Source organism: Capra hircus, chromosome 12 (genome assembly GCF_001704415.2).
Source record: "Capra hircus breed San Clemente chromosome 12, ASM170441v1, whole genome shotgun sequence".
NCBI classification, from domain to species: Eukaryota; Metazoa; Chordata; class Mammalia; order Artiodactyla; family Bovidae; genus Capra; species Capra hircus.
This window is the reverse complement of record NC_030819.1, coordinates 54,957,603-54,984,670: the sequence shown is the minus strand read 5'-3', so window position 1 is coordinate 54,984,670 and position 27,068 is coordinate 54,957,603. Positions and strand designations below refer to the sequence as shown.

Sequence of the window (27,068 nt, the reverse complement as noted above, 5' to 3'; positions counted from 1 at the left end):
AAGGCTGAGAGCAGCGGTGGCTGGACTGGGTAGTAAGTAGGAGGTGTCAGCATGACAGCTCCTGAGGCTTGGGAACTCACCAGACTGTTTCCTCCTTTAGGTAGCAAGCTCTGTCCCACGGCTAAACTTGTCTTTCACGTGGGAATTGCTTTTGTCAGATGTGAAGGAGTAAACAATAGCTTTTCCCCAGATTGCCACTTTTGTGGAGCCCCAAATGCTTTGAAAACAATTAGCAACCTGGAAGTTGTCAGCCCAAAGGAAAGAATAATCAATTGTATCTGGAAATTTTACCTATGGCTCTTTAGCCTGGCGAATTGTTCATTATAAGTCAGTGTGTTCCTCCAGGAAACAGTGCCCTAGTGCCGTAGGACTTGGGGGAGGTGGGGTGCTCAGTTTTTTTTTAATAAAGCTGAAAAAGCAAATGAAAAAACATGGTGAATTGGACATGCAGAACCGATCATTTCCCGGGTAGAGGAAGGACACAGTGTTTTACAAAGGATGATGTCAAGAATCCTTTAGAGTAATGAATCCTTCCAGAGAGTTTCTAAAAGAAAAAATATGATTGGGTGGGTTTTGACTTTTGTCCATTTGTCTTCTGGGTGTGGCATAAGGGTAGGGGAGGAGAACAAGAAAGAACAAGGAGCCTGCTGTGGAGGATGACTGAGATGGAGTAGAGGGTGTGAGGCTGGTTCCTCAGGCCCCTTTCCAGATGGAGAAGAGAAACCACTTATTTGTGGGACCCAGCAGATCTCTGGGGCACAGATGCTGAGAAGGAAAAGGACCTGGTGGGGTGCTATCTTTGGCTACTGATAACCAGCAGAAATATTCTTTTCATCCTGGTTTTCTCCATGTGAAGGGATCTTCTCCCTTTCATTAAATTCTGGAAAGCAGCTATCTGTTTCCATCAAATAACTCAGGTTTAAAAATATGGGTGCAGTGTACCTTTTCTCTATTTAAAAATGCCGAAATAGATGACTGTAAAGTGGGAATTGACTAAAAAAAGGAGAGAGATTCCTTGGTTGATTTAGGCCATTTAGAAACTTGCCAAAAATGAGACTTTGCACCTAGGAGAAATTTTTTTTTTTTCAAACATGGGTACAGAGGAAAAAATCCTCATACTGTATGTTTCAGACATGTTGATATGAACTCTGTATTTAGCTGAGAGTCCTCTGCTCATACTTCCGTCTTTGTGCTACTTGTCTGATGTTCGTTTGGTTCAGGGAGGGCTTTGGGGAGCTGTGCGTGACGTTTATGTTAAAATGTTCTCTTTCGTATAAACATTGTTTTCAAACACACCTGTCAGGGAAGCCAGATCCTGTCTGTGCTGTTGATGGTTCCAGTTTGTAGCCATGAAAATAATCTGGGTGTGACGGGCCATGTATTCAGGCTTCCTTTTTATAATAAGACCTATGGTTAATGATGGATTATTTTTTCATATTTAGTGCCTGGGAAATAGTAAATGTGCTGGAGGAAGCCGCTGCAAGTATAACCCAGTGATCTGGGTCTGTTCTGGGTTTTAAATGAGATGTGTCATACTTGGCTGTAAAATATGTGAAATAGTAATATGATGCTGTTCTTTATTATCTTGTCATGTTTCACTGATATGTCGGGGTCCTGATTGTAAAAACGTCAAAATTGTAATGATCGAGCATGTAAAAGTTATCAAAGTGGAAGAGTTTGATACATGGCTGCGTTAAGCTACTTGACAGAGCGGACAGAATGTAAACCCAGAAATATTAAAATGAGTCTGCACGACAGACTAGGAGAACTGCACTAAAACAGGTCAAAGGATGGTTGCTGTTACGCATTTCACACTCGATTTGAAGAGTCGATGCATTAGCACTCCTTCAGGTCTTTTTGCCTTCAGATTCCATTTTGTATAAAATGAGAAAAGGCTAATAATCATAAGCTATGGAAATCCAAACTGAATGAGAAATCTGTTTCTTCTAACAGACAGCCACCCTGCCACATCATGCTGTGTCAACATGTTATCAGAGTCATTTAGTAACATACTTTTTAACCTGAGGTTTCTCAGCTGCTCTAATGAATGCTCATACAGAGAGTCTCCCTGCAGGAATAAAATCAGAAAGGAGTGGGGACTCAGCAGAGTTCTGCAGGGACATGGAATCAAAGCCATTCATTGCAAGGTGTCATCTCAGAGCGTTGTGGGTCAGGAAGATCCGCTGGAGAAAGGATAGGCTACCCACTCCAGGATTCTTGGGCTTCTCTGGTGGCTCAGACAGTAAGGAATCTGCCTACAATGCAGGAGGCCCTCAATCCCTGGGTCGGGAAGATCCCCTGAAGGAGGGCATGGCAACCCACTCCAGTATTCTAGCCTGGAGAATTCTGTGGACAGAGGAGCCTGGCAGGCTACAGTCCGACTCTCTGACGTGACTGAGCGACTAAGCGCACACACATACACGCTGCTTTCACAGTGTTAGTTCGATGAGAGGAGGACATCAGAAATGGGCAGAGTCAGCGCAGAAACCAATCACATAAAATGTGTGAGTCATGCCAGAACTCTTTTGATTTATCTTCCCAGATGGGCAACAAGTGGTGGGGAGGATGGTTTGAGAGAGTGGGAAAGATTATAGGAGCCAATTTTATCCTTCTATCTTGGAAGCTTGACTTACCAATCCAGCACCTGTCCAACTAGAATGTATACTCATCAGCAGGACTGACTCCATTAAAATAGAGACGCTGTACTCACGGGGCCTTGGGGTACTGCTGTTTCTGTGTGGGATTTTAGTGTTATAATGTATTGCCTCCTAATGTATTAAATTCATTTTGTTGTACTATATTGGTTGGCATTTTATTAAAATAAATTGTATTGTATCATATTTGTATGTTTTAAGAGAAAGTAATATAAAATACATTATTTGTGCTATTATATAGTACAAAAACTACGCATCTGTGCCTCTGTCTCTTGAATTAATCCTTTGGTCGTTTGCACTGGGGAAGGGATTGGAGGAAGGAAACACTCCTAATAAAAAGTTTTCAAAGTTCAAGAAATTCTCGTTTGGTCTGCTACCTTACAGTTTAGGTTACTGACTGCTGAGAGACACAAGCATGCCCTCCCATGTTAGTAAGATGCAAAAATGCACAGTTAGATTAGCTCATCACTATCATGTGAATAAAACACAAAAAATGCAAAATTCAGTTAGCTCATCACTGTAACTCCCTGCATATATGTAAAAATTCACTACCAGCCATATCCAAAATTATGTCTGTTTCCTTTTTAGTTCCTAAAATATGCAAAAATCTGTAAATTTTAGGAAAAAAAAAGCTTCTCTCAAAGAAAGGAAGGAAACTAGCTGGCCAGGCAAAAACCTTGATACTGAAATCTAAAAATACAGAACTGAGTGCTTGATTTTCCTCTGTGTTCTAACAGATTTCAGTTTATTGCAGTAACTTACGAGGAAGCGGTAGGCTAACCACAGGAAAAATGGAGGGCACAAAATATGAATGAACACTTACAGCTGAGTCTTGCTGCTTTTCCATCTGCAAAGTGTCGATATGCATATATAACGAAAGAATGAGACCTGCGAGTAATAACAATTCCCTTTCTTTATCCACTAGATCAGGAAGCACCCTACCTCCTGCGAAACCTCAGTGACCGCACAGTCGCCATCAGCAGTTCGACGACTCTAGATTGTCATGCTAATGGCGTCCCAGAGCCTCAGATAACCTGGTTTAAAAACAACCACAAAATACAGCAAGAACCTGGTAAGAGACTTTTTTTGTTGAGTTTCCTCTCTCTCCTTAGCCTCTTAAAATCCCTATAGCTTTCTTCCAGGATGTCTAAAGCTGCTGATAGAACTGCAAAAATCCTATTTGAGCTCTGATTCATGGTTAAGCCACTTCCAGGGAAGGATACTGAAATCAGTTCTTATGTAGACCATATTACTAAGCCCATAGAAAGTCTTCCAGAGTCTGCTTTAAATCAGGCATTCAGGGGATTGCCTGGTGGTCTAGTGGTTAGGACTCAGCTTTCACTGCCTGGGGGCCTGGGTTTGATCCCTGGTCTGGGAGCTAAGACCCCACAAGCTGCCAAAAACAATAGAAATAAAAAATTGTGCATTCAGAAAATGGTAAGAGCCACTCAGAAAATGTTTCAGTTCATCTGGACAACAGGGAAAAGTGAGAAGTTAGTTCCTCCAGTTTGAGGTAAAGCAGAGCTTTGACTGCCTGGCATAGTTTAAGTTCAGAGTAGATTTATAATCTCCTTAGTTCGCTGATACTGATTTCAACGATTTGGTTTAAAAAATATTTAAAATTATATTTTGGAATACTGATAAGAAAAAAAAAACCCATTTAAACTGATGGTTGTTTGTTGATCTTCTTTCAACAACAAAAAAAACTAGACTTAAATCCACAAGTATAAACATTATCTGTTGTATGTCTCGTGATTCCCTAGTTAAATAAGATTTATAAAGATTTTTTTATGTGGACCATTTTTTTTTTTAAGTCTTTATTGAATTTGTTACAATGTTCCTTCTGTTTCCCTTTTTTTTTATGTTTTGGTTTTTTGGCCATGAGTCCTGTGCAATCTTAGCTTTCCAGCCAGGGCTCAAACCAATGCGCTGGCATTGGAAGTAGGGTCTTAACCACTGAACTGCCAGGGAAGTCCCTTAAATAAAATTAAAATGAACTTATTTCTAATTTTGACTAGGAATTACATTTATAGTAAAGATAAACTTGCCATTTATTTGCAACCTCCCAACAACCTAATTCAAACATTGGCAACGCGGAATCCTCCTTCCATGAGAATCCTCTACTCAAAATGAAATCTGTTTGTGTTTGATGCACAGGAAAAGGTTCTGGTAGAACGTCACCAATTTTAAGGTATCTACAAATATCTTAGAGGCCGGACACCAAGCAGGTCCAAAACTGATCACATCACATGATTCTTCTCCTCTTGTATAGACACCGTGTATCCATCATCCACACCAAAGGTGGTCCACCTTCTTCCCCCTCTTCCTCTGATCCATGAGGCTGAGCAGATTGTACAAAATATGAACTGTTTCTGCTTCCCTCTTGTCAGTCTCCTGGTTCAGGTGTTCACTTGGACATTTGCAGGCGTCTCCTAACTGGTCTCCCTACCTCTCTTCTCTCTGCATCTTTTTTGCCACCCAGTTGCCTAAAATGTCACATCTCTGTTCCAAGTCCTCCACTGGCTCTCCATCGCAAGATCACGTTCAAGCATCTGACAAGGAAGGCCCTCCACAGTGGTCCCTGCCTGCTCCACACAGCTGTATGCTCCCCTGCCTTGAACGCTACATTCTAGCAATTGTCATGCTCTTGACACATGACATGTGTTACGCTGCTTCAAACTCTATGCTTTGTTTGCTCCTGTGTCCCCTCTGCCTGGGGTGTCTTCATGGAAGCCTGACCCATCCCTTCAGATGCAGATTGGGTGTTTTCCCACCAGAAAGCCTTCAACACCTGCAAAGAGAAGGCAGGTCCTCCAAGAGTCTTTATTATCCTGGAGTATTTCTGTTCTCTTACTGAGCCATTTTATAGTAATCAGTTCATGTGAGTTTGTATTACCCACACAGATTGCTACCGACCCCTTCCTGTACTGTATCATGCTGTCTTCCTCTATGTTTATCACCATATCATGCCCTCATCCTGAAGACAGTGTCTTTCATGTTATTTGTATCTTGTCTTTTTTTCCTCCAAACCTGTCGGAGTGGTTGGCAATCCATAAATGTTCCATGAATGAATGAATGGAGTGGTTTTCAACAAATCTCATTCTATCCTTAGTGAGCTCACTTGGTAGCACAAATGCCTAGACTTTGGGTGGTGGGGGGAGAGGCTTTATCATAGAATTTTTAAAGCTAAAGTGACTTTCGGACTGTCTTGAGTTCCATCTGGAGAATAGAAAATGTAGGTGCAAAGAGGCAAAGTGACACGCTACTGAGAAGGATAGTTTCACATTTACATTACTATGTGTAAAATTAGATTAACCAGTGGGAATTTGCTGTAAGATGCAGTGAGCTCAAATCTGATGCCCTGTGACAACCTGGAGGGGTGGGATGGGCTGGGAGGTGGGAGGGAAGTTTAAGAGGGAAGGAACATACATATACCTATGACTGATACATGTTGATGTAGGGCAGAAACCAACACAATATTGTAAAGCAATTATCCTCCAATTAAAAAGAAATTTAAAAAGAAAAAAAGGATAGTTTCAGAAAAAATTCATCCCTTGCAGTATTCTAAGAAAATAAAAGGATGAATGAATATGTGAATAAGGAAGCAACTTGGGAAGCAATGTCTGTACAGGCTCTCCTTAGAGATTCAGAGTTCACATTAATATTTTATTAAGGATCCAAAGAAGTCCTATACTGAAGAAATCAGGTGGGATTGTGGTTTCAAGTTCTGTGTTCCCCACAGTGACTTGATCACAAAATATATTCCGTATTTTATGAAATGTTATTATGAGATGTTGGATGATTCTTTGAAAGTAGTGAATTTTGACTTAAATTCAGTTTTCATACTTTGGATATGGGTTAAAGAATTAGAGTTGAACCAGTTTGAAAGCCCACAACCATTCTGGGATTAGAGGAGAGAAAAGAAGTTATTACAAACAGAAAATATTAAGAGGTGTTGAGAGGGTTTGAACCTCCTGGGTCAGAAAATTTGGGAAACTCACTTATACTTACTCTTTGAGCCTGTCTTTCCTTATGTATAAAATTGAGATAATACCAACCACATAGGAATGTAGTATGGTTTAAATGAGTTAATATAACTAAGTTGACCCACAGTTACGGCTTAGTAAATACTACCTTCCCACACATCTCATTTATACAGAAATTGGCCCATGAGTTGACAGAATTTGTTAAATGGTATCAGAGGGTTAATGTCATCTCAAAAGTCAAACAACTTAACAAAAATGTATTCCTCACAACTGTTTCTAATCTTCCGAGGGCCAAAAGAAGCATGAGTATTAAGAGTCTTATATATATTATATGAAATCTTTCCTAAATATCATTCTAATATGCTATTGGGGTGGTGGGTTAGTCACTCAGTCGTGTCTGACTCTTTGTGACCCCATGGACTATAGCCTGCCAGGCTCCTCTGTCCGTGGGACTCTCCAGGCAAGAATACTGGAGTGGGTTGCTATGCCCTCCTCCAAGGGATCTTCCCAACCTGGGGATCGAGCCCACATTTCCTGCATTGTAGATGATCTCCTGCATTGCAGGCTAATGCTCTGCTGCAGAGCCACCAGGGAAGACCAATATGCTATTAGCATTTATTGAGTTCGGCTACACTACGTTGTCGATTTTCTCTCTCTCTCCCATTTATTCACGCTTTAAAACTACCACAGCTTTTTGGAGAGGAATTTCTTAACTTTTCTGGGGGGAATCTCTTGCTTACATGTATATGGTGTCTGTAAAGTTTCATATGTAAGATTCCCATTTGAGGCAGCAAATTGAACAGCCAGTGCAACACACTCTTATGACTGTGACCCTTTTGTCCGTGTGTATAGATAAGTGAAGATCACTGATAACCAGAGTGAACATCCTTGACTCACTGTTTGTTCCAAAGCTGATATCAAAAAACATCAAGATCGCAGTCTGAAAAAGACTTGAGAACTAGTCCATCATAGCCTAAGCCTTTGAAAGCTCGACTGGGTTTTAGTAACCTGAGAATAAACTGTACTTCCATTAGACACTTGAGATGCCTCTTTTTATACCAAGCCTGGCAACTCAAAAAGAACTCATATACCGAGAGCATTTCAGTGACTTTGGATCATTGACAGGATCCAGCCCATTATCACTGTTTTTTGTTAAATGACAACTTACTTGATTCCAAAAACAACAGAATTAAGGCTCTAGACAAGTGGAGATGAAATAGCTGGTGAGAGAAATGAGGGGAGGGCAACTTCTTCCCTAAGCATGCAGCCCAGGGAAGTGTGTTTTCAGGGGGCAGGAGGCCCTCTCCCTGGGGTACCCACGGGGCGGGCTTCCCACTGCCAGCTGCATGACCCGGCACAACCACAGGCTTTGTGGGGCCTGGACGGCATGCGCCCAGCCTGCTAACTTCCATCTACCCCCACAGCCCCCGACAGCCTACCCTGGCTCCCTAGCCTAGAAGACACCCCCAGCCTCTGGCCACCAGGGCCCCCTTTCACATCCAATGGCACACATCATGCTGCTTTCTCTCCGAAGCCCGAGTTTATTCACAACCCATGCCACGTCGTACAGCACGTCACTCAGCTGTTCTCTGGTTTCATGTGTGACTGTTAAAACCTTTGAAGATATGCTATCTTTATAGGCCTTCCTTATCAAAAATAATAATAAAAATGTACTGAGTGCTCACCAGATACCCAAGGAGCTGTTAAGAGTTTACGAAAGTCTCATTTACCCTCCACAGCTGTCGACCAGCATCTGAGGCAGGTGCTGTTATCAGCCGCATTTCCAGATCTGTTTTGACTTGACACACTCTTGTTAGGCGCCCGGTGCTCGTTGAAGCCCCTCACTAATATTGCTTTGTTTACTCCTCCCACTAGTTCTGTGGGGTTTGCTAAATTATCATGCCTGTTTGATGAGCTAAGGGATGAGGAAGCAGAAACATGGGAGAAATGACTAAGTGGTAGGGTTAGTGGGTAGCAGACCAAGCATTAAACCAGAAGAGCAACTCTGACACCCAGACCCTGGATACAGATACACCATGTGGAGCTAAACACTAGTTCCCATCACTCAGAAGAGAATAGACAGACACTAGTTTTAAATGATCTTGTGGGCATAAGTCAGCATTGAAAGCAAGGAAGATTTTCTCATTTCCAACTCTTAACGTTTAGGCTTCCTAAAAACCTCACTAAATTTTTTCAATTTATTTTTAATGTAAAGCATATTAAAACCATTTAAAGCATTTTTTAAGAAGTGGACATGCCATATATAAAATCGAAAATTCTTTTGAACCAAAATCCAGTTACTTTTAAATCTCAGAAGATCCAAAATTCATTCTGTATCAGCCTTACAGTCTTTTTACTCACGTAATAAAACATCATTAAGGCACTGTTTTGTGTCTGGTGCTGTGCTAAGCTCTGTGAATATAGCGCAGAACAGGAAAATGAAAATCTGAATAAGCACACATCTAACATAATAGTATGTGTGTTTGAGTGAATACAACTTCTTCAAGCAGCAACCAGGTGTGTCCCTACTCACTGTCATAGGTCATTAGGCACCACAGTTAATGAGTCTAAAAACTGAAATAAGGTAAACTATTAAATGAAACAAGTAAAAATACATCCTTTGTGCTTTTAATTGAAATATTTTCATTTTGATTCCTAATGCTGAGCATACAGCAGGTTCTCAATCATCCATTTTTAGTGGAGTACATAGAATGGAAGAGAGATAAAGAGGAAATAAGAGAAAATACGTGATAAAGATTGGAGAACCTCCGAACTAGACCCAAGTCAGGAAGCAACTGGGAACAACTAGGAGGGACGGTAGGGTACAGAGTGTTGAAAGGAGGTGATTTGAGACGTATTTCCTTTGAAGGGACAGGTGACCAAAGAATGGAGCTGCTAAAGTGAGTATAATATAAAGTACCAAACATGAAAGAAAAAGGTCCTGAGACAGGACCAGTGCCAGAACATCACCATGAGGACTCTAGGCTGGAGACACCTTCTCTTTGGCGGTGGCTCTTTTGAGGACCGTTTGATTCTTAGCAGTCTGCAGACAGGGAAGCTCCTTTAAGAAACATTCTTTCTGCTAGGCCCACCCTATTTAGAGTTTGCACCCAGACTTGGAACAGTGTTACAAAGTCACCTTGGAGAACTCCTGGTTCCCCCAGAGTGTCCTGGTGACCCCTGCACCCGCCTGCCGATGGGACTGGCAGTTACCCCAAATGATCAGAAAGTCCCCTTTCTAGCTCACACTCTTCCCAGATTCTCTAGCGAGGTTCTAAGATGTTTCATGCTGTGACAGCGAAGTAAGCACAAGAAGAGGGGCTGCTGGCTGGGGCCTTCGGAGTGACACCGTAAGGAATCAAGGTCGGTTTGCAAAGCAGAGGTGGCAGGAGGCAGGCCCAGCTTAGGGCTACACCAGCGTAAGCAAGAACCACCTCCCAAATGGGGGCGCAGAGAAAGTGGGGTTCCTGACAAGAGCCATGAACTGCTGAAAAAAGTACACTCTTCTCTAAAAATACTTCAGAGAACAGAAGGTGATAGTGACCTGTGATGCTGTTAGTAAAGCCCAAGAAACCATCATCAAAATCTCTAGGACGGCAAGGCATTTTCAGAACATTTTAAGATTAAAGCAGTAGGGTTCGAACCACAAAGAGTTTCAGTTCAGTTCACTCGGTCATGTCCGACTCTTTGCGACCCCATTGACTGCAGCACGCCAGACTTCCCTGTCCATCACCAACTCCCAGAGCTTACTCAATCATGTCCATTGAGTCAGTGATGCCATCCAACCATCTCACCCTCTGTCGTCCCCTTCTCCTCCCACCTTCAATCATTCCCATCATCAGGATCTCTTCAAATGAGTCAGTTCTTCACATCAGGTGCCAAAATATTGGAGCTTCAGCTTCAGCATCAGTCCTTCCAATGAATATTCAGGATTGATTTCCTTTAGGATGGACTGGTTGGATCTCCTTGCAGTCCAAGGGACTCTCAAGAATCTTCTCCAACACCACAGTTCAAAAGCATCAATTCTTTGGCACTCAGCTTTCACATGACTACTGGAAAAACGATAGCTTTGACTAGATAGACCTTTGTTACTAAGAGTTTAGGGAGAATAAATTCCATCTTGAACGGACAGAGGCTGGAAGAGGAATCACTGATCAATACTCCTTCCTAAGTGAGATCTTGGTCACCAGAGTTATTTATCCAATGATCTATTGTTACTGTGTCGCTGATGCAAATCTCTGTACCCGTAAGCGATTATTTAAATCAAGGTGACTGACTGTCCTAGTACCCAGGGGACAGAATTACACCTGAAGCATAAAGTGGTTTTCATGGATCTGGGAGAGATGCTGAGGAAAAGTAGAGGAGAAAGGTGAACAAGGATGCTGATGCCGGGGATGATAAACTGACTGTCACTCTCAAGCTGTTTCTGCTTTATGTCCTAGGACAATGAAATTCAGAAATGTCTATTAACCTTCCACAAAACTTATAGAGTAATTGCCTTTTCTTCCTCATGGAAATGTACCCTTATGGTGCAAAATAGGTTAAGAAACACTGCAGGAAAGAAATGAGGCCACGCTGCCCAGGCACATAGAAGGCAGTGAGTGGGGAGTGAGTAGGCTCTGTCACCTGACCTGAGCCACTCAGTCAGTTCATGTGATCAGTGAAGCGGCCGTTTACGTCATCCCTTCCCCTTCCATCAGTGTCTCTAAAGTAAGGGGGTCCAGGTACCCAGACAGAGAAGGGCCAAGCCCTACTAGTAGACACGCCAGTAGCTCTTCTCCAAGAAGAACGCTCCTGCTAGAATCTTCTCAGAGCTTGGTTTACTTGTATCTCTGACAACAATATAAGCTTAAAGGACATCCCTAAGATTGCTGGGAGAAATATCAATAACCTCAGATATGCAGATGACACCACCCTTATGGCAGAAAGTGAAGAGGAACTAAAAAGCCTCTTGATGAAAGTGAAAGAGGAGAGTGAAAAAGTTGGCTTAAAGCTCAACATTCAGAAAACGAAGATCATGGCATCTGGTCCCATCACTTCATGGGAAATAGATGGGGAAACAGTGTCAGACTTTATTTTTGGGGGCTCCAAAATTACTGCAGATGGTGATTACAGCCATGAAATTAAAAGACACTTACTCCTTGGAAGGAAAGTTATGACCAACCTAGATAGCATATTGACAAGCAGACACATTACTTTGCCAACAAAGGTCCGTCTAGTCAAGGCTATGGTTTTTCCAGTGGTCATGTATGGATGTGAGAGTTGGACTATGAAGAAAGCTGAGCGCCAAAGAATTGATGCTTTTGAACTGTGGTGTTGGAGAAGACTCTTGAGAGTCCCTTGGACTGCAAGGAGATCCTACCAGTCCATTCTAAAGGAGATCAGTCCTGGGTGTTCTTTGGAAGGAATGATGCTGGGGCTGAAACTCCAGTACTTTGGCCACCTCATGCGAAGAGTTGACTCATTGGAAAAGACTCTGATGGTGGGAGGGATTGGGGGCAGGAGGAGAAGGGGACGACAGAGGATGAGATGGCTGGATGCCATCACCCACTCGATGGACGTGAGTTTAGGTGAACTCCAGGGGTTGGTGATGGACAGGGAGGCCTGGCGTGCTGCGATTCATGGGGTCGCAAAGAGTCAGACACGACTGAGCAACTGAACTGAACTGAACGTGGCAGAGAACTAAGGCTCAGCTCTTTCCTAAGGATAAACTGGCATTTAAAAGGTAAAAGGAGTAGAGTTGGGGGTAACAGCAGAGAAGACAGTTGGTTGGCTGGCACTGCCAGAGTCCAGAGCTACAAATGAAAACCCTAGAGAAGAGAGGATGTCCAACTCCAACCACAGCGCTCTAAACTGATGAAAAAGTGGAGAATTACTTCCTGCTAATTACTGGCAGAAAGTGAAGAGGAACTAAAAAGCCTCTTGATGAAAGTGAAAGAGGAGAGTGAAAAAGTTGGCTTAAAGCTCAACATTCAGAAAACGAAGATCATGGCATCTGGTCCCATCACTTCATGGGAAGTAGATGGGGAAACAGTGGAAACAGTGTCAGACTTTATTTTGGGGGGCTCAAAAATCATTGCAGATGGTGACTGTAGCCATGAAATTAAAAGACGCTTACTCCTTGGAAGAAAAGTTATGACCAACCTAGATAGCATATTCAAAAGCAGAGACATTGCTTTGCCAACAAAGGTCCGTTTAGTCAAGGCTATGGTTTTTCCAGTGGTCATGTACGGATGTGAGAGTTGGACTGTGAAGAAGGCTGAGCACCGAAGAATTGATGCTTTCGAACTGTGGTGTTGGAGAAGACTCTTGAGAGTCCCTTGGACTGCAAGGAGATCCAACCAGTCCATTCTAAAGGAGATCAGTCCTGGGTGTTCTTTGGAAGGACTGATGCTAAAGCTGAAACTCCAGTACTTTGGCCACCTCATGCGAAGAGTTGACTCATTGGAAAAGACTCTGATGGTGGGAGGGATTGGGGGCAGGAGGAGAAGGGGACGACCGAGGATGAGATGGCTGGATGGCATCACTGACTCGATGGATGTGAGTCTGAGTGAACTCCAGGAGTTGGTGATGGACAGGGAAGCCTGGCATGCTGCGATTCATGGGGTCGCAGAGAGTCGGACACGACTGAACTGAACTGAACTGAACTGAATTACTAGCTAACATTCAGCTGCTTCAGTGAGACTGACACGTGTACGGCAGTGGAGCTGTAGGGTTTACATCGAGAAAAGTAACATGACCTGTGAGTTGAGTCCCATTTTGAACTGGAGATCAGTAGGAGTTATCATGGAGACTCAGTCCGACACCCTCAAATCTCTCTATCCTCGAGTTCCACCACAGTTAGCTCTTTCTCATATGTACCTAGCATTGTGTCATATCCTAATGCTTGCCCCAAGGAAGACGACTTGGATGCCTCTTCCAGCGCATGTCCTCAGCCCCGTTCAGACCAGAAAAGCCTCCTGACCGCTCTTGGCCCCAGCCAGACCCAGCGGAGCACTCACACACAAGCTGGCACAGACTCACTCATGTGAACGAGAAGCCCCTGCTAGTTGTTTACTCTTTTGAAGTCCTCTTGAATGTTCGAGTGAAAAATTTGCAATGTAAGAAATGGGAAAAAAACTTGCAAATGTGAGCATCACTTTAGAACAACCTCTCCCTTTAAAAAAAATGTGGCGAAATACATGTAACAAAATTTTACTTTTTCCTTTAAAAGTGCCAAGTTCAGTGGCAGTAAGTATATTCACAAGCTTATACAACCATCACTATCTCATTTCAGAGCTTCTACAGCACCTCAAACGGAAACCTCATACCATTAAAGCTCTTCCCTTCCCACTGTGAATTAACCTCCTCTTTTGATTCTTTCTGTGACCTCTTGGGACGCAAGGAACTGTCCTTTGAGCATGGCCACAACCGGCAGCTTGTTTTGTCTGAAGAGCAGGCGATGTTTGAGAGACCAGTAGCAGAGAAAAAGGAAGGGGGAGTAAGAAAAACAAAGAAGAGGAAGAAAGATGGATGGGGGTGGAGGAAGACAGCTTCTCCCAGAGACCGGGAGGGGGCTGAACCTTGTCCAGGGTCACTAACTCTAAAACTAAGAGCTGTGGTCTGAGCTCCTGGAGTAGAAGGGGGTCTCCTTCCCCAATCCACATTTTCCCACTTACATGGAAGCCTAGGTGATTATACGGAAGGAAAACTCAGATACTACCTGCCCTCCGTTTACTCCTCCAGCTCTTGGCAAACTAATGAGATGAGGCTTTTCTACCTCACAAGTCCAGTATTTGCATGGAAATGCCTCCTTTTCCCCAAGGAGGAGCTTGAAACAGCTTACCCAGGATCTAAAGTGACACCCAACGATGCAGTGGGGGGTCACCGCTCTACCCAGTACAATTAAGGAAAATATGCCAACAGATACATTCTCGGATAATCTAATCTGTGAGCTCAGCAGGATGAAATCACTGCTGAAAACGCCAAATCAAGGAAGTTCATTCCTCCTCCACCCACATTCAATCAAAACTTGATTTTCGTGTAATCTGCTACTAAGACATCTTACACAATAAGATTGTATATTAGTATAAGTAGCCATCTCATTCACTCAGTCATAATTCAACTATCATGAAAACTCATACACACACACACACACACACACACACACACACACACACCCCTTCTCCCTCTCTCCCCCTCCCTCCATAGGGACCAGTCTCCTGAGGGAATAAATTTTGGTTGTCCTTTTATTGCTTTAATCCAAATTTGTAAATTTTGGGGACTTCCCTTGTGATCCAGTGGTTAAGACTCTGCACTTCCACTGTAGGGAACGCCAGGTCAATACCTGGCTGGGGAACTAAGATTCCGTATGCCATGCAGCCTGGCCAAAAGAATTTTTTTTTAATCGTAAACTCTGGGGAAGCATAAATCTGCTTTACTTGCTTCAAAAATATTTCATCATCCTATCCATAGTCAGTATCATAAAGTTTTGCAGATGTACAAGTATTTGGATCTATATTGCTTTTAAACTTTCATTCAGTGGTTCTTTGCTGATAGTAAAGAGACCTACACCATTTCATTTTTGTAATAAAAAATTACTGTTATTTATTTTAACTAAATAAGTAGTACATGAATACTTTTAAATTGTAAGTGATCACATAATACCAAAATAGAATACACTATAAAATTGTCTCTTGGGGGAATTAACCCATGATAACTGTTAGATGTGTATTTTGTTAGATTTTTCCATTTCTTTACTTATATATGTGCCTTTATGCAAATATGTATGTGTGGGTGCTAAGTCGCTTTAGTCGTGTCCTACTCTTTGTGACCCCATGGACTGTAGCCTGCCAGGCTCCTCTACCCATAGGACTCTTCAGGCAAGAACACTGGAGTTGGGGGACTTCCCTGGTGGTCCAGTGGTTAAGACTTCACCTTCCGATGCAAGGGGTGCAGGTTCAATCCCTGGCCAGGGAGCTAGGATCCCATATGCCTTGCAGCCGGAAAACCAAAACATAAAACAGAAATAATATTCCGACAAATTCAATAAAGACTTTAAAAATGGTCCACATCAAAAAAATATTAAAAAAAAAAAATACTGGAGTGGGTTGCCATGCCCTCCTCCAGGGGATCTTCCCAACCCAGGGATCAAACCTGCATCTCTTACATCTCCTGCATTGGCAGGTGGGTTTTTTACCACTGAGCCACTAGGGAAGCCCATGCAAATATGAGGCATAGGTATTCATGGGGCAAAAGATAGCTGGGATTCACTCACAGCTTTACGCTGAGAGCCAGCCCTGTACCAGGAATACACTAGGTGCTGGAAACAAAACACGGACCTTGAATTTATAGTCAAATGAAGAAGTACAGGTAATAAATCTAACAAAACTATAAGCATATACATACAATCAGATAGTAGTAACTGCTGTGGTGAACAAAATAAGGTAATGGATTACAATAGGGTGATCTGGGAAAAGCCAACATCTCCAAGATAAATCTGAGTTGAGCTCACACTCTGTGTTTGGTTTCATGACTTGCTTTTATCACAATTTATTTTGGAGATCTTTCTATGTACATATTACCTGCCTAATTTTTTAAGCAGCCATGCCCTATAATATGGTATGTGTTCCCATAAGTTATTTAGCTATTCTACTGATGGAAAAAGACCTTCTTGCCTTTAACCCCTTGAGCAATGCAATGCTATTTCCTGCCTGAAAATGGCCATAGAACTATACTATACTACCCACAGAAAGGCCACTTTAGGTGACTGTCTGTATCCTACGGTATAAATTCCTCCAACCACACGGAAGGGGCTATGGTAAATCTGGACACACCATAAGAATTTGTTGGGGCAGGGACAGGGTGTGTGTGTGTTACACGTGTGAGCACACACGTGTCTGTGTTTATAATTTATAGACATACATAGTGAATAGCTAAGGTTTTACAGCTCATAACCACAGAGTTAGCACCACTTGACACCTTCTTTATGTGCACAAAGCATCTTGAAATACTTCATTGGAACAATAGTAAAATTCAGTGAAAGAGCAGGAAAAAAAAAGTGCTTTTCACTTTAACGTGTTTAGAAATACATGTGTTTTGGGCACAGTTTCAAGGTGCTCACTTCAACCATAACCCCTTCAATGCATCTGGTTTACAATTTCTTAAGAGCTTTTAAAAAGTATTCTGTTATCATAACCCACTTCGGAAAGTGAAACTAGTGAAGCAATAGCCATTATCCCAAATGAAAGAACCTTTGTGGATGGCTTTTCCCTTATTTAGTGGTTGCATGGAGAAGAATATTGTACAGCTTTTCTTCCCCATCACTGTCCTTAATCTAATTCTTTTCTAAAAGCTTCTCTTCTTTATCTTTTTCAAGGCTATAGAGCAAAGAGTCTCACCATGGATCACATTGCCCATTGGATTGCCTTTAGACTATATGTTTTCAACATCTCACAACTCTCTTCCAACTTAGCACATTATTATGAGGCTGCATTTCACTATGTCTCAGATTATTCCGTACTTCACCAACGTTTTTTTTTTTCTTACATCTGTAAAGGCTTTGCCACAAGGCTTGATCTTGGAGTCAAATTGTCAATGAAGGAAGAAGCCGCATGGTGAACATTTGAAAACATTGGAATCATTCATCTCTTTAGTGCTACTTAATGAGCCATCATCCTTCATGTCTGAATTTTGTCACCCTTTGAAGTTTACTAAACTTGAATTTCTCTTCCCCAGATATAATTTTCTGAACCCCAAAAGTTTGACTAGATATATAATATCTCCTTTGTGGTATTTGTGGGAAATCAATCAGACATCTAGTTTTCTTGGGCCACCTTTAACCATCCTAAATCTATATTTTTGTTCTTCTGATCCTTAATTCAGATACAGCTCTTAATGAATTCCTATGAAAGTGAAAGTCATTCAGTTGTGTCCGACTCTTTGTGGGTCACTATATACAATCCATGGAATTCTCCAGGCCAGAATACTGGAGTGGGTATCCTTTCCCTTCTCCAGGGGATCTTCCCAACCCAGGGTTCAAACCCAGGTCTCCCACATTGCAGGCAGATACTTTGCCAGCTAAGCCACAAGTGAAGTGAAATGAAGTCGCTCAGTCGTGTCTGACTCTTTGCGACCCGGTGGACTGTAGCCCACCAGGCTCCCCCGTCCACGGGATTCTCCAGGCAAGAATACTGCCACAAGGGAAGCCCAAGAATACTGGAGTGGGTAGCCTATTCCTTCTCTAGTGGATCTTCTTGACCCAGGAATCAAACCCGAGTCTTCTGCATTGTAGGCAGACTCTTTACCAACTGAGCTATGAGGGAAACCCATGAATTCCTTTAAGAATGGCCAGTCTAAAGGTGTGATTATTTACTAGGTACCTAGAATTGGATACATCGTCATCCTAGCTACCATTTATGGAAAATTTATCATATGCCTGCCTCAAAACATTTATCATTTATTTGGCAAGCCAAGACCATCATAACAAAGATTACTTTTTATTTTATTAAGAGTAACTTTCATTCCCTACCATCAGTCAGACATTTTGTTATACTCTAGAGAAAAGGAAAATGAGTAAAACTTATTCCTTACCTTTGAAAAACGCACACATAATAGGTACAAAGTCAATTCAAAAATATGCAACATGAAGGGCATAAAATTCCATCCGATACAAATCAGCACCTCTGACAGGTGATCATGGGTTGCTTCATGGAGGAAATGTCATTTGAGTCGAACTTTGATGGATGAAGAAGAGAGTGTTGACAATGATAAATTGTAAGTTTCCACGGGAATTGTCGTGATTTTTGTGGTTGGAATTTATTTAAGCAATCCTCCTAGAAAGAAGCAGGCCTACAATTAAATTATCTCAGGAAAACATAGTACGGCAGCATGCTTCTGAGTTCTACTTGTTCATTCTAATAATGAACACCCAAAGGGGAAGAGAATATGCAGATAAAGTGATTCTTCAAAGAACCCAACGCCATTTTGCATAATAACAAAAATTATAACTTTATCTAGGAAAATATAACTGAAAAGCAATATATTTAAAGAGAAGATCCTAAAGCTATCAAACGATGTAAAACAAGACCTAAGTAACACAGAGATATTTGGTATTCTTAGAAGGGGACATATATTAGTAAGGTGAACCACTTGTGAGCCATTTTTATAGGTCAAAATATTGACAGTTTCATTTGTTTCAAGCTAAAAATAAATAGGACAATTTCCCCCAATGTGCTGAATTATATAAATTCAGAGAAATTCCCATCAACATTCCAACAGTGCTTTTTATAGAATTTGACAAGCTAAACCTGAAATCTGTATTGTAGTGTAAAAGGGCCAAGACAATTTTGAAAACAGCATCAACTCATACCACAGATTAGGAAGTGTTATCAAGCAATCCTAATTGAATCGAGGACTCACTTGTGTAGGAGAGAGCCTAAAAACAGAACAAATATGTAGAAACTTAGTATCTGACAGAACTTGCTTCACAATTCAGTGAGAAAAGAACAGATTATTCTGTAACCCTTGCTGGCATAATTGGCTATGTATACAGTAAAAATTAGGTCCCTATCTCACACAATATATGTACTCCCTTCAAAAGGAAATCTAGATGCATTAAAGACCTAAATGAGGAAAATCAAACTGTTTAAACAGATTTTGAGGGGAGGAAAGCATATAAGGGAAATGCTTTATGATATCAGAATAGGAAATATTTCTTTAACAAGTAACAAAAAGCACAAAGGATAATGGAAAGATTGATACATTTGACTGCCTTAGGATGTTAAAAGTCTGTATATTAAAAATCCACCATAAACAAAGTTTAGAAGACTGCTTATAGAATGGAGAAGACTTTAACAGATTGACCCAACAAGGGCTCAGTATCTGAAACATGGAAAGAACCCAAAAATGATTGAGAACAAGACAAAAAGTTTAAGAGGAAAATGTGCAAAGGACATGAACTGGTAATTCACAGGAAAAGAAGCCCAAATGGCCAACCAAACTGAAAAAAGATATTCCACCCACCCAACAAGTAATCAGGGAGATACAGATTAAACCCATATCAAGATGTTTACACCCCAAATATTACCAATTAAAGACACCTGAAAACACCAAGTATTGGTAAGCAAATGGGAAAGGGAAGTGCTTGCTCATTGCTGGTTAAAGTGTAAATTGGTATATTTTCAGAGACAATTTTGTAATAATTGATCGAGTCAAAAATGGGTATACTCTATAACCCAGGACAAGGATATATAGTATAACAATGTACACATAGCTCTGTCATCTGTGCATTTAGGCCTTCTTGGTAAAGATCAAAAGAGTGAAAACTATCCCACAGTAGAGAAGTGAATTTTTTTTAAAATCTGTGGCTTTTTGATACAGTTATACATGAGTTAAAAATTAACTGCATCTGCATGTATCAACAAAGATAAATATTAAAACATTGTAGAACAGAAAAGTGTCCAAGTTAAAAAAGGATATGTACTATATCATACAATTTATTTGGAATTTTTAAAACCACAAAACAATATTATAGTCTATAGAGATAGACATTTATGTGGACAAGGCACCAGAACCTGCATGAAACCAAGATGCACCAACTTTAGGATAGTGGTACCTCTGGAGAGAGGGAAAAAGCATCTATAAACTTCATTTATATAAAATAAAGGTGGGAAAATGTTGACATCTGGTTATCTTAATGGTGAGCACAGGGGTTATGTTTTTCCTGCACTTTTAAAATCTTTGAAATTAATCAAAATGAAAAATTTAAACTAAAAGGGGAGCCCTCCTTAAAAGGTGAGCTCCACAGCAGAACAGAGCCTGTATCACAGAGAATAGGTTGTATACAGGTAGTAACAGGTTAAGGTGTTAAGGAAACTAGGGAAGACAGCTGTAGTCAAGTATGGGCAGAAGATGGAGGAATGGGGGGAAAGAATGAGGGGAGTAACTGGCCTATTTTTGTGAGAAGGGAAATAAGTGAGAGCAGAGGAGGAGAGCAGTGCGATGAGGCTTCAGAGCCTGATAGTCACACATCCAGGTCCGTGCCTTTGCTGTCATGCAGCGTGCAGCCAAGCCAGAAAGAGGAGCTGTGCTTGTTGACTTTGGACACTCTCTCGCCCCTTCTCTCTTCCACGTGGTGGGAAGAGGGACCCGGGCCAGATGATGTCAGCTAGGCAGCATCTCTGGCTCCATCCTCTCACCTCTCCGGTTACACATCTGCCTCCTTGGGTGCAGTCCAAGTCCTCGAGCTTTGTTTGATCATGCCGTGAGCCTTAATTTGGGATCAGAGTGATAGGAACTTGGTTGAGACGCAGATCAGTGCAGTGGAGACAATCGTGGGTAACCAGATCGCTCCTCTTCCTGACATCCGTTGCCCCGACCACCCACTGTCCAGCCATACTTTCTCTTTCTGGGATCATCCCTTACACCATACCTTACTTTTCAAAGCTTTTACTTAAATTATTTCTACTGATTCTCATAGCAAATACTGTGGAGTAGGTACAGCAGAATGTTTTTCCGTTTGTTTGTTTCACAGATGGGGAAACGGCCCCAAAGGGATTCAGTGATCTAGCCAAGGTTACAGGGGAAAGCTCTGGTTTTTTTTTCCAGAACCACCCTGGACTCATCCCTGATCTATTCCTGGATCCAGTAAAGCACCAATCCCTGTGGCTTGTTTCTGCAAAGTGTCTGCTTCCATTTCTTCCCCTCCACTTCCTTTCCCACCATCCAGACTCGGAGCCTCATCGTTGCTTGCCTGAATGACCACTTGGTGAGCTGGACTTCCAGATACCACTTTTTCCTCATTCCAGTCCATCCTGCATTCTCCTTCTAGACTAAACTTCCTTAAACACGGCTCTCATGTCATTTCCCTCAAAAGCCTTTGTGACCCTCTGCTTCTCCAATGAATGAGAACTCCTCAGCCAGGATTTCAAAGCTCTCCTTCATCTGAACTCACCTTCCCAGTCAACGACTCAAAACAGGTGCTTTGAAAATAAAAATGGCTAAGGAACACATGAAAGGATGTTCCAAAACACACACACACACACACACACACACGCAGATTAAGACAACTCATTTTTTCTCTATCAAACCAACAAAGTTTTGTGTTTTGTATTTTTCAGATGTTTCTGCCCAGTCCTGGCAGGAAAGTGATAAAATTGTCTCTCACCCTCTGCTGGCCCCAATGTTAACTGGAATAATATTTTGGGAAGGAAGCTTGATTATATGAATGAAGAGCTTTTGACCTAATAGATCTGTTTCTGAAAATCTAGCCTAAGGAAATAATCTGAAATTAAAAAAAAAAAAAACCCTTTATGCTTAAAAATGTCTTTGCACTATTGTTTATAGTCATGAGTGATTAGATATAACCTAATACCAACCAGTAAGTTACACACACAGAGGAGTCAGTGTTTAAAGCTGTATAAGCATTAGGAGAACCTTAACAGCATTTCACAACTGGATTTGTTTTCTTTCTCTGCCAGCACCCTATTTCACATCTTCTTCTCTTGCTTCAAACTTCCAAAATTCCTTCCTCCTCCTCAATTTCAACCGATGAGTACTTCTTGTTTACTGAGAAAATGTATCACCAAATTGTCGGATCTACCTGTCCCATCCTGAGCTCTCCGGATTCCTGCCCAAGGTCAGTTTGGCCGCTGAGTTCCATTCCCTCTCACTTCTGGTATTGTTCCGTCGGTGTCCTCTCTCCTCTTTCTCCCTCAGTATCTTTTTCTCTCTCCTTCCTTCCCTCCTAGATTATTCCTATCAGCACATGAATATGCGATACAATTTCACATTTCAAAACAGAATTCACTCCTTGACCTCATGTAGGTCTCTTCTCCCTGAAAAGCTAACCTGCACCCCCGTCTCTCCTCCATCACCTCCTGTTCTCTATGTTGTCACGCTTCTGCCCCAGACGTCACTGAAGCAGCTCATTGTCAGACCCAGCAGTTCGTTGTCTCCCGTCTCTGTCTTCCTAGTTTCTCAGCTGCTCTGAATGCAGCAGATCCCTGTTCTTCTCTGTGAGCTCTCTCCTCGGATCTAGGACTCACGCTCTCCTGCTTTTCTTGCAATCTCCCGGGCTACTTCTTCTAAGCCTCTGCTGCTTCCTTTTCCTCTAATTTCCTGGGGCTCGGGCTTCAGTCCGGCCGGACTCACTTCCCATGAGCTTTGTTTCCATTCCCCTGGCTGTCCCTGCTTCCCAAATGTTGGTTCCACTTAGCTGGCTCTAACCCTGACCTCCCTGATGCTGGGAAAGACGGAAGGCAGGAGGAGAAGGGGGCAACAGAGGATGAGACGGTTGGATAGCCTCACCGACTCAATGGACATGAGTCTGAGCAAACCCCGGGAGATAGTGAAGGACAGGGAAGCCTGGCGTGCTGCAGTCGGTAGCAGAGTCAGACACAACTGAGCGACTGAACAACAACGCTGACCTCTTCCCTGGGCCCCAGTGAAACCTCCTTTGGGATGTGCCTCGGGACCCTCACAAGACAGAACCCTCGATTTTTCTCCCTCAAACCTGCTCCCCCACAGGAAAGGTACCACTACCCTCACAGTTATTCAAACCATCAGCCTTGAAGTCACACGTTTATGACTTGGTATTTCAAGTAGCACGTGCTAACCCATTAGCAAGCCTTCACAAAGATCCCCGATGCCAACAATTCCTACCACTTCCAACAAACACAGTTGCTCCAGGCATTTCCCCTGGTGGTGCAGTGGATATGAATCTTCCTGCCAGTGCAGGGTACGTGGGTTCGAGACCTGGCCTGGGAAGATCCCACAGGCTGTGGGGCAACTAAGCCCAAGCACCACAACTACTGAAGCCTGAGCACCCTAGGGCCCATGCTCTGAAACAAGAGAAACCACCGCAGTGAGCGGTCCACACACAGCGACTGGAGAGTGGCCCCCACTCCCTGCAACTAGAGAAAGCCTGCATATGGCAACAGAGAGCCAGCGCAACCCAAATAATTACTTAAAATTAAACATTACTGATATTAAAAATTAAATTGCTTAATTGTAAAAACAACCACAATCACTCCAGAACAAAGCCACCGTGTCGTTCCCTAAACAAGCTCCTTCCTGCCCCTACGGGCTTTCAGTTTGTTACTTCCTGTCCCTGAAATGCCCTTTTCCATGTCTTTACCTGGTTCACTCTAGCCCACCTCCCTGGTCTCTGCTCAAACGTCACTTCCTCAGAGTGAAACAGCCCACCTAAGATAGCTTCCTCACCCTCCTTAACCTGTGACCCTCCTTAACCTGGCTCATTTTCTTCACAAACTTTATGGCCACGTGAAATGACATTGTTTGTTTACACTTCTCCCAAAGTATAACTGAAGCCCTGTGCAGGCAGGGACTGATTTGCCTCGCTTATCGTTGTACTACCAGCATGTAGACTAGTGTCTAGTACCTTGTCGTTGTTTAGATGCTAAGTCGTGTCTGATTCTTTTGTGACTCCACGGACTGGCCCTATAGCCTGCCAGGCTCCTCTGTCCATAGGATTTTCCAGGCAAGATACTGGAATGGGTTGCAATTTCCTAACCCCGCGGATCTTCCCCGCCCAGGGACTGAACCTATGTCTCTTGCATCTCCTGCTTTGGCAGATGGGTTCTTTACCACTAGTGCCATCTGGGAAGCTCAAGATTAAAATATGACGTCAGTAAACAGGCTGTGTAAAAAGACCACTTTAAAAAGACTAAGGGGGCTTCCTGGTGATCCAGTGGTTCAGACTCTGTGCCCCCAATGCAGGGGGCACAGGTTCAATCCCTGGTTGGGCAATAAGGACCCCACGTACTCCTTGGTATGGCCAAAAAAAAAAAAAAACCTAAAGGACAATTGACTGGAAGTGAGAACATAGGTTTGTTTGTATTTTTATATTCTTTATGCTTTCCAATATATTTCTCAAGTTTTCTATATCGAATGTTATTCTTTATAATCAGGAGAATACAAACTATTTCAGCTAACAAAATACAGCCTCTGGTCTGGTCAGGCCCAATTTATTCCAGAACCAGCACTCAGCGCATGTTCATTCCAGGGTCCTGCTTCTTCTCAGTGCCCCCTCTTTCTCCCATCACCTCGTAATGGTTTAGACCTTAAGCCAAAGCCCACCGCCTCCGTGCTGCCTTCCCTGACTTTCCTATTCTTAATGAGCTCCTCCCTGCCCAGACTTCTCATTTGATTGGCTCTGCAATGCTACATGTATTGATTCTCACTCAAACATTTTCTGTTTGCTGGTGTGTGTGTGTGTGTCTGAGACAGAGTGTGTGTGAGTGTGTGTTGGGGTTAGTATGAGTTAACTGTCCCTCAGCAGATGCCACACCTTAGCCTGCCCCTTCCCACCATCAAGTCTCAGTCTCAGACTAAGCAGTCAGTACTCAAACGCAGGGTGACAGTACTTGGTACTGAAGCAACTGGGTCTGGAAGCTGGATCCCCCTCCCTCCACCCACTCCACAGTAACACTTCAACCTACACTTACTGAGCACCTACTGTGGCACTTGCTATCCATTTTTCCATTATTGAGTAGGAGCTGTTTTCACTGTCACCTTAAGGCAAAGGACACAGAAACAGAAAGGTGAAGTAGCTGGCCTAAAGGGACAAGCTGCAGGTGGTGAAGCCTCATTCAAAGCCCAGCCCACGCTCTTCACCACCGTGACCAACGAAAAAGGCCTGGCTTTGACCCCTGAGCCACAAGTGTGCCTTCCGTCCGACTGCAAGCTCTCAGCTGAGTTCCTTAACCTCCCCGAAGCTCAGGGTCCATGTTTGTAAGGAGGAGACAATAACCCCTTACAGGATGACTGTCAAGACAGGGATGGGGACTGGGAGGGAGGCCCCAGAGGGAGGGGATATATGTATACTGAGAGCTGATTCACACTGATGCATGGCAGAAGCCAACACTGTAAAGCAATTATCCTCCAACTTAAAAAAAGACAGGAATGGGGTCTCAATCTTGCCTGGCACACAGAAGACATTGAGGAAATGGTTCTTGTTATCAGTCAAAAGGAGAAAAAGGTGGCAGAGGATGAGATAGTTAGCATCACCAACTCAGTGGATATGAATTTGAGCAAACTCTAGGAGACAGTGGAAGACAGAGGAGCCTGGCTTGCTGCAGTTCATGGGGTCGCAAAGAGTCAGACATGACTGAGCAACTGAGCAACAACATTGCTATTATTATTATAAGATATACTCCTTCTCTGGGGCTTCCCAGGTGGCACTAGTAGTAAAGAATCACCTGCAATTCAGGAGCCCTGGGTTCGATCGCTAGATCGGGAAGATCCCCTGGAGGAGGACATGGCAACCCATTCCAGTATTCTTGCCTGGGAAATCCCATGGACAGAGGAGTCTGGTGGGCCACAGTCCATAGGGTTGCAAAGAGTTGGACACAACTGAGCAAGTAACACACACACATGCACGCACTTCCTTGACACGTGCTCTTCCAAGGTGCAGGCAGCTGCCCCATCTTTCTCTCTGGCCTGGGTCAGACCTGCATCTCCAGAGTAGCTTCAGAGCTCCAGAAGGTGCCACGAGACAGCCTGGACAAGACCAAACAAGCAGCGCTGGCCCAGGTGAAGCAGAGCTCGGATTTCCTCATCCGAAGGCATAACGCTAGGAAGAGGGCTGTGTCACACAAGTGGCTGTTGTCTCTGTCATCCAGACCCACTAATGTAAACATCTCTCACTCCCCAGGAATTATTTTAGGACCGGGAAGCAGCACGCTGTTTATCGAGAGAGTCACGGAAAAGGATGAAGGCGTGTATCACTGCAAAGCCAGCAACCTGAAGGGCTCGGCAGAGAGCTCGGCCCACCTCACCGTGCAAGGTAAACAGCTGCCAGACACCTGCTTCCCCGTTTGGTGAACTTGCCAACTTCTGATCCCCCGCTGTCCCTCCAGTATGTTCCTTTCCCCGACTTCCTTCTCCCCTCCCCGTCCCACTGGGCTAGCCTGTCTGGTCCCTCCCTGCGAGGCCGAGGGGGAGGACATAGGCCGGCCACCCTGGAGAGAGGCCGCTGTTGGAACACAGGCTCCAGCAGAAAGTAGACCCTGGAAGATGGGAGAGCCTGTCAATGCCAGAGCTGTGACGTTAACCCCCAGAGAATGGCCAGAGTGGCCACACCTGTGAGAAAGAAGTCCAAGAAGACAGAAGCCAGGCATAGAGAGAGAAAAAAAAAACACGCTGGAAATTATTCATTCTTTTCCCAATCCCCTTGAGTTACACATACACTGGCTCTTCCCCGTGTTGTCACAAGCCTGTTTTTAACATGAGATAGGCTGCACACTGGGCGTCCCAGGTGGTGCAGTGGTAAAGAACCCCACTGCAATGCAAGAGACCCAGGTTCGATCCCTGGGTCAGGATGATCCCCTGGAGGAGGGCATGGCAGCCCACTCTAGTAGTCTTGCCTGGAAAATCCCATGGACAGAGGAGGCTGGTGGGCTGCAGTCCATGGGGTCACAAAGAGTCA

General features: G+C 43.2%; 1 protein-coding gene across 1 annotated transcript in view; it reads left to right on the top strand.

Moving 5' to 3' along the window:
- FLT1 (fms related tyrosine kinase 1) overlaps nt 1–27,068 on the top strand; it is a 207,481-nt gene that overhangs the window by 120,531 nt on the left and 59,882 nt on the right. The window contains exons 14-15 of the mRNA XM_018056600.1: nt 3,580–3,726; nt 26,295–26,426. Of these exons, the coding sequence (XP_017912089.1) occupies nt 3,580–3,726; nt 26,295–26,426 (279 nt within the window). The remainder of the gene's footprint in view (nt 1–3,579; nt 3,727–26,294; nt 26,427–27,068) is intronic.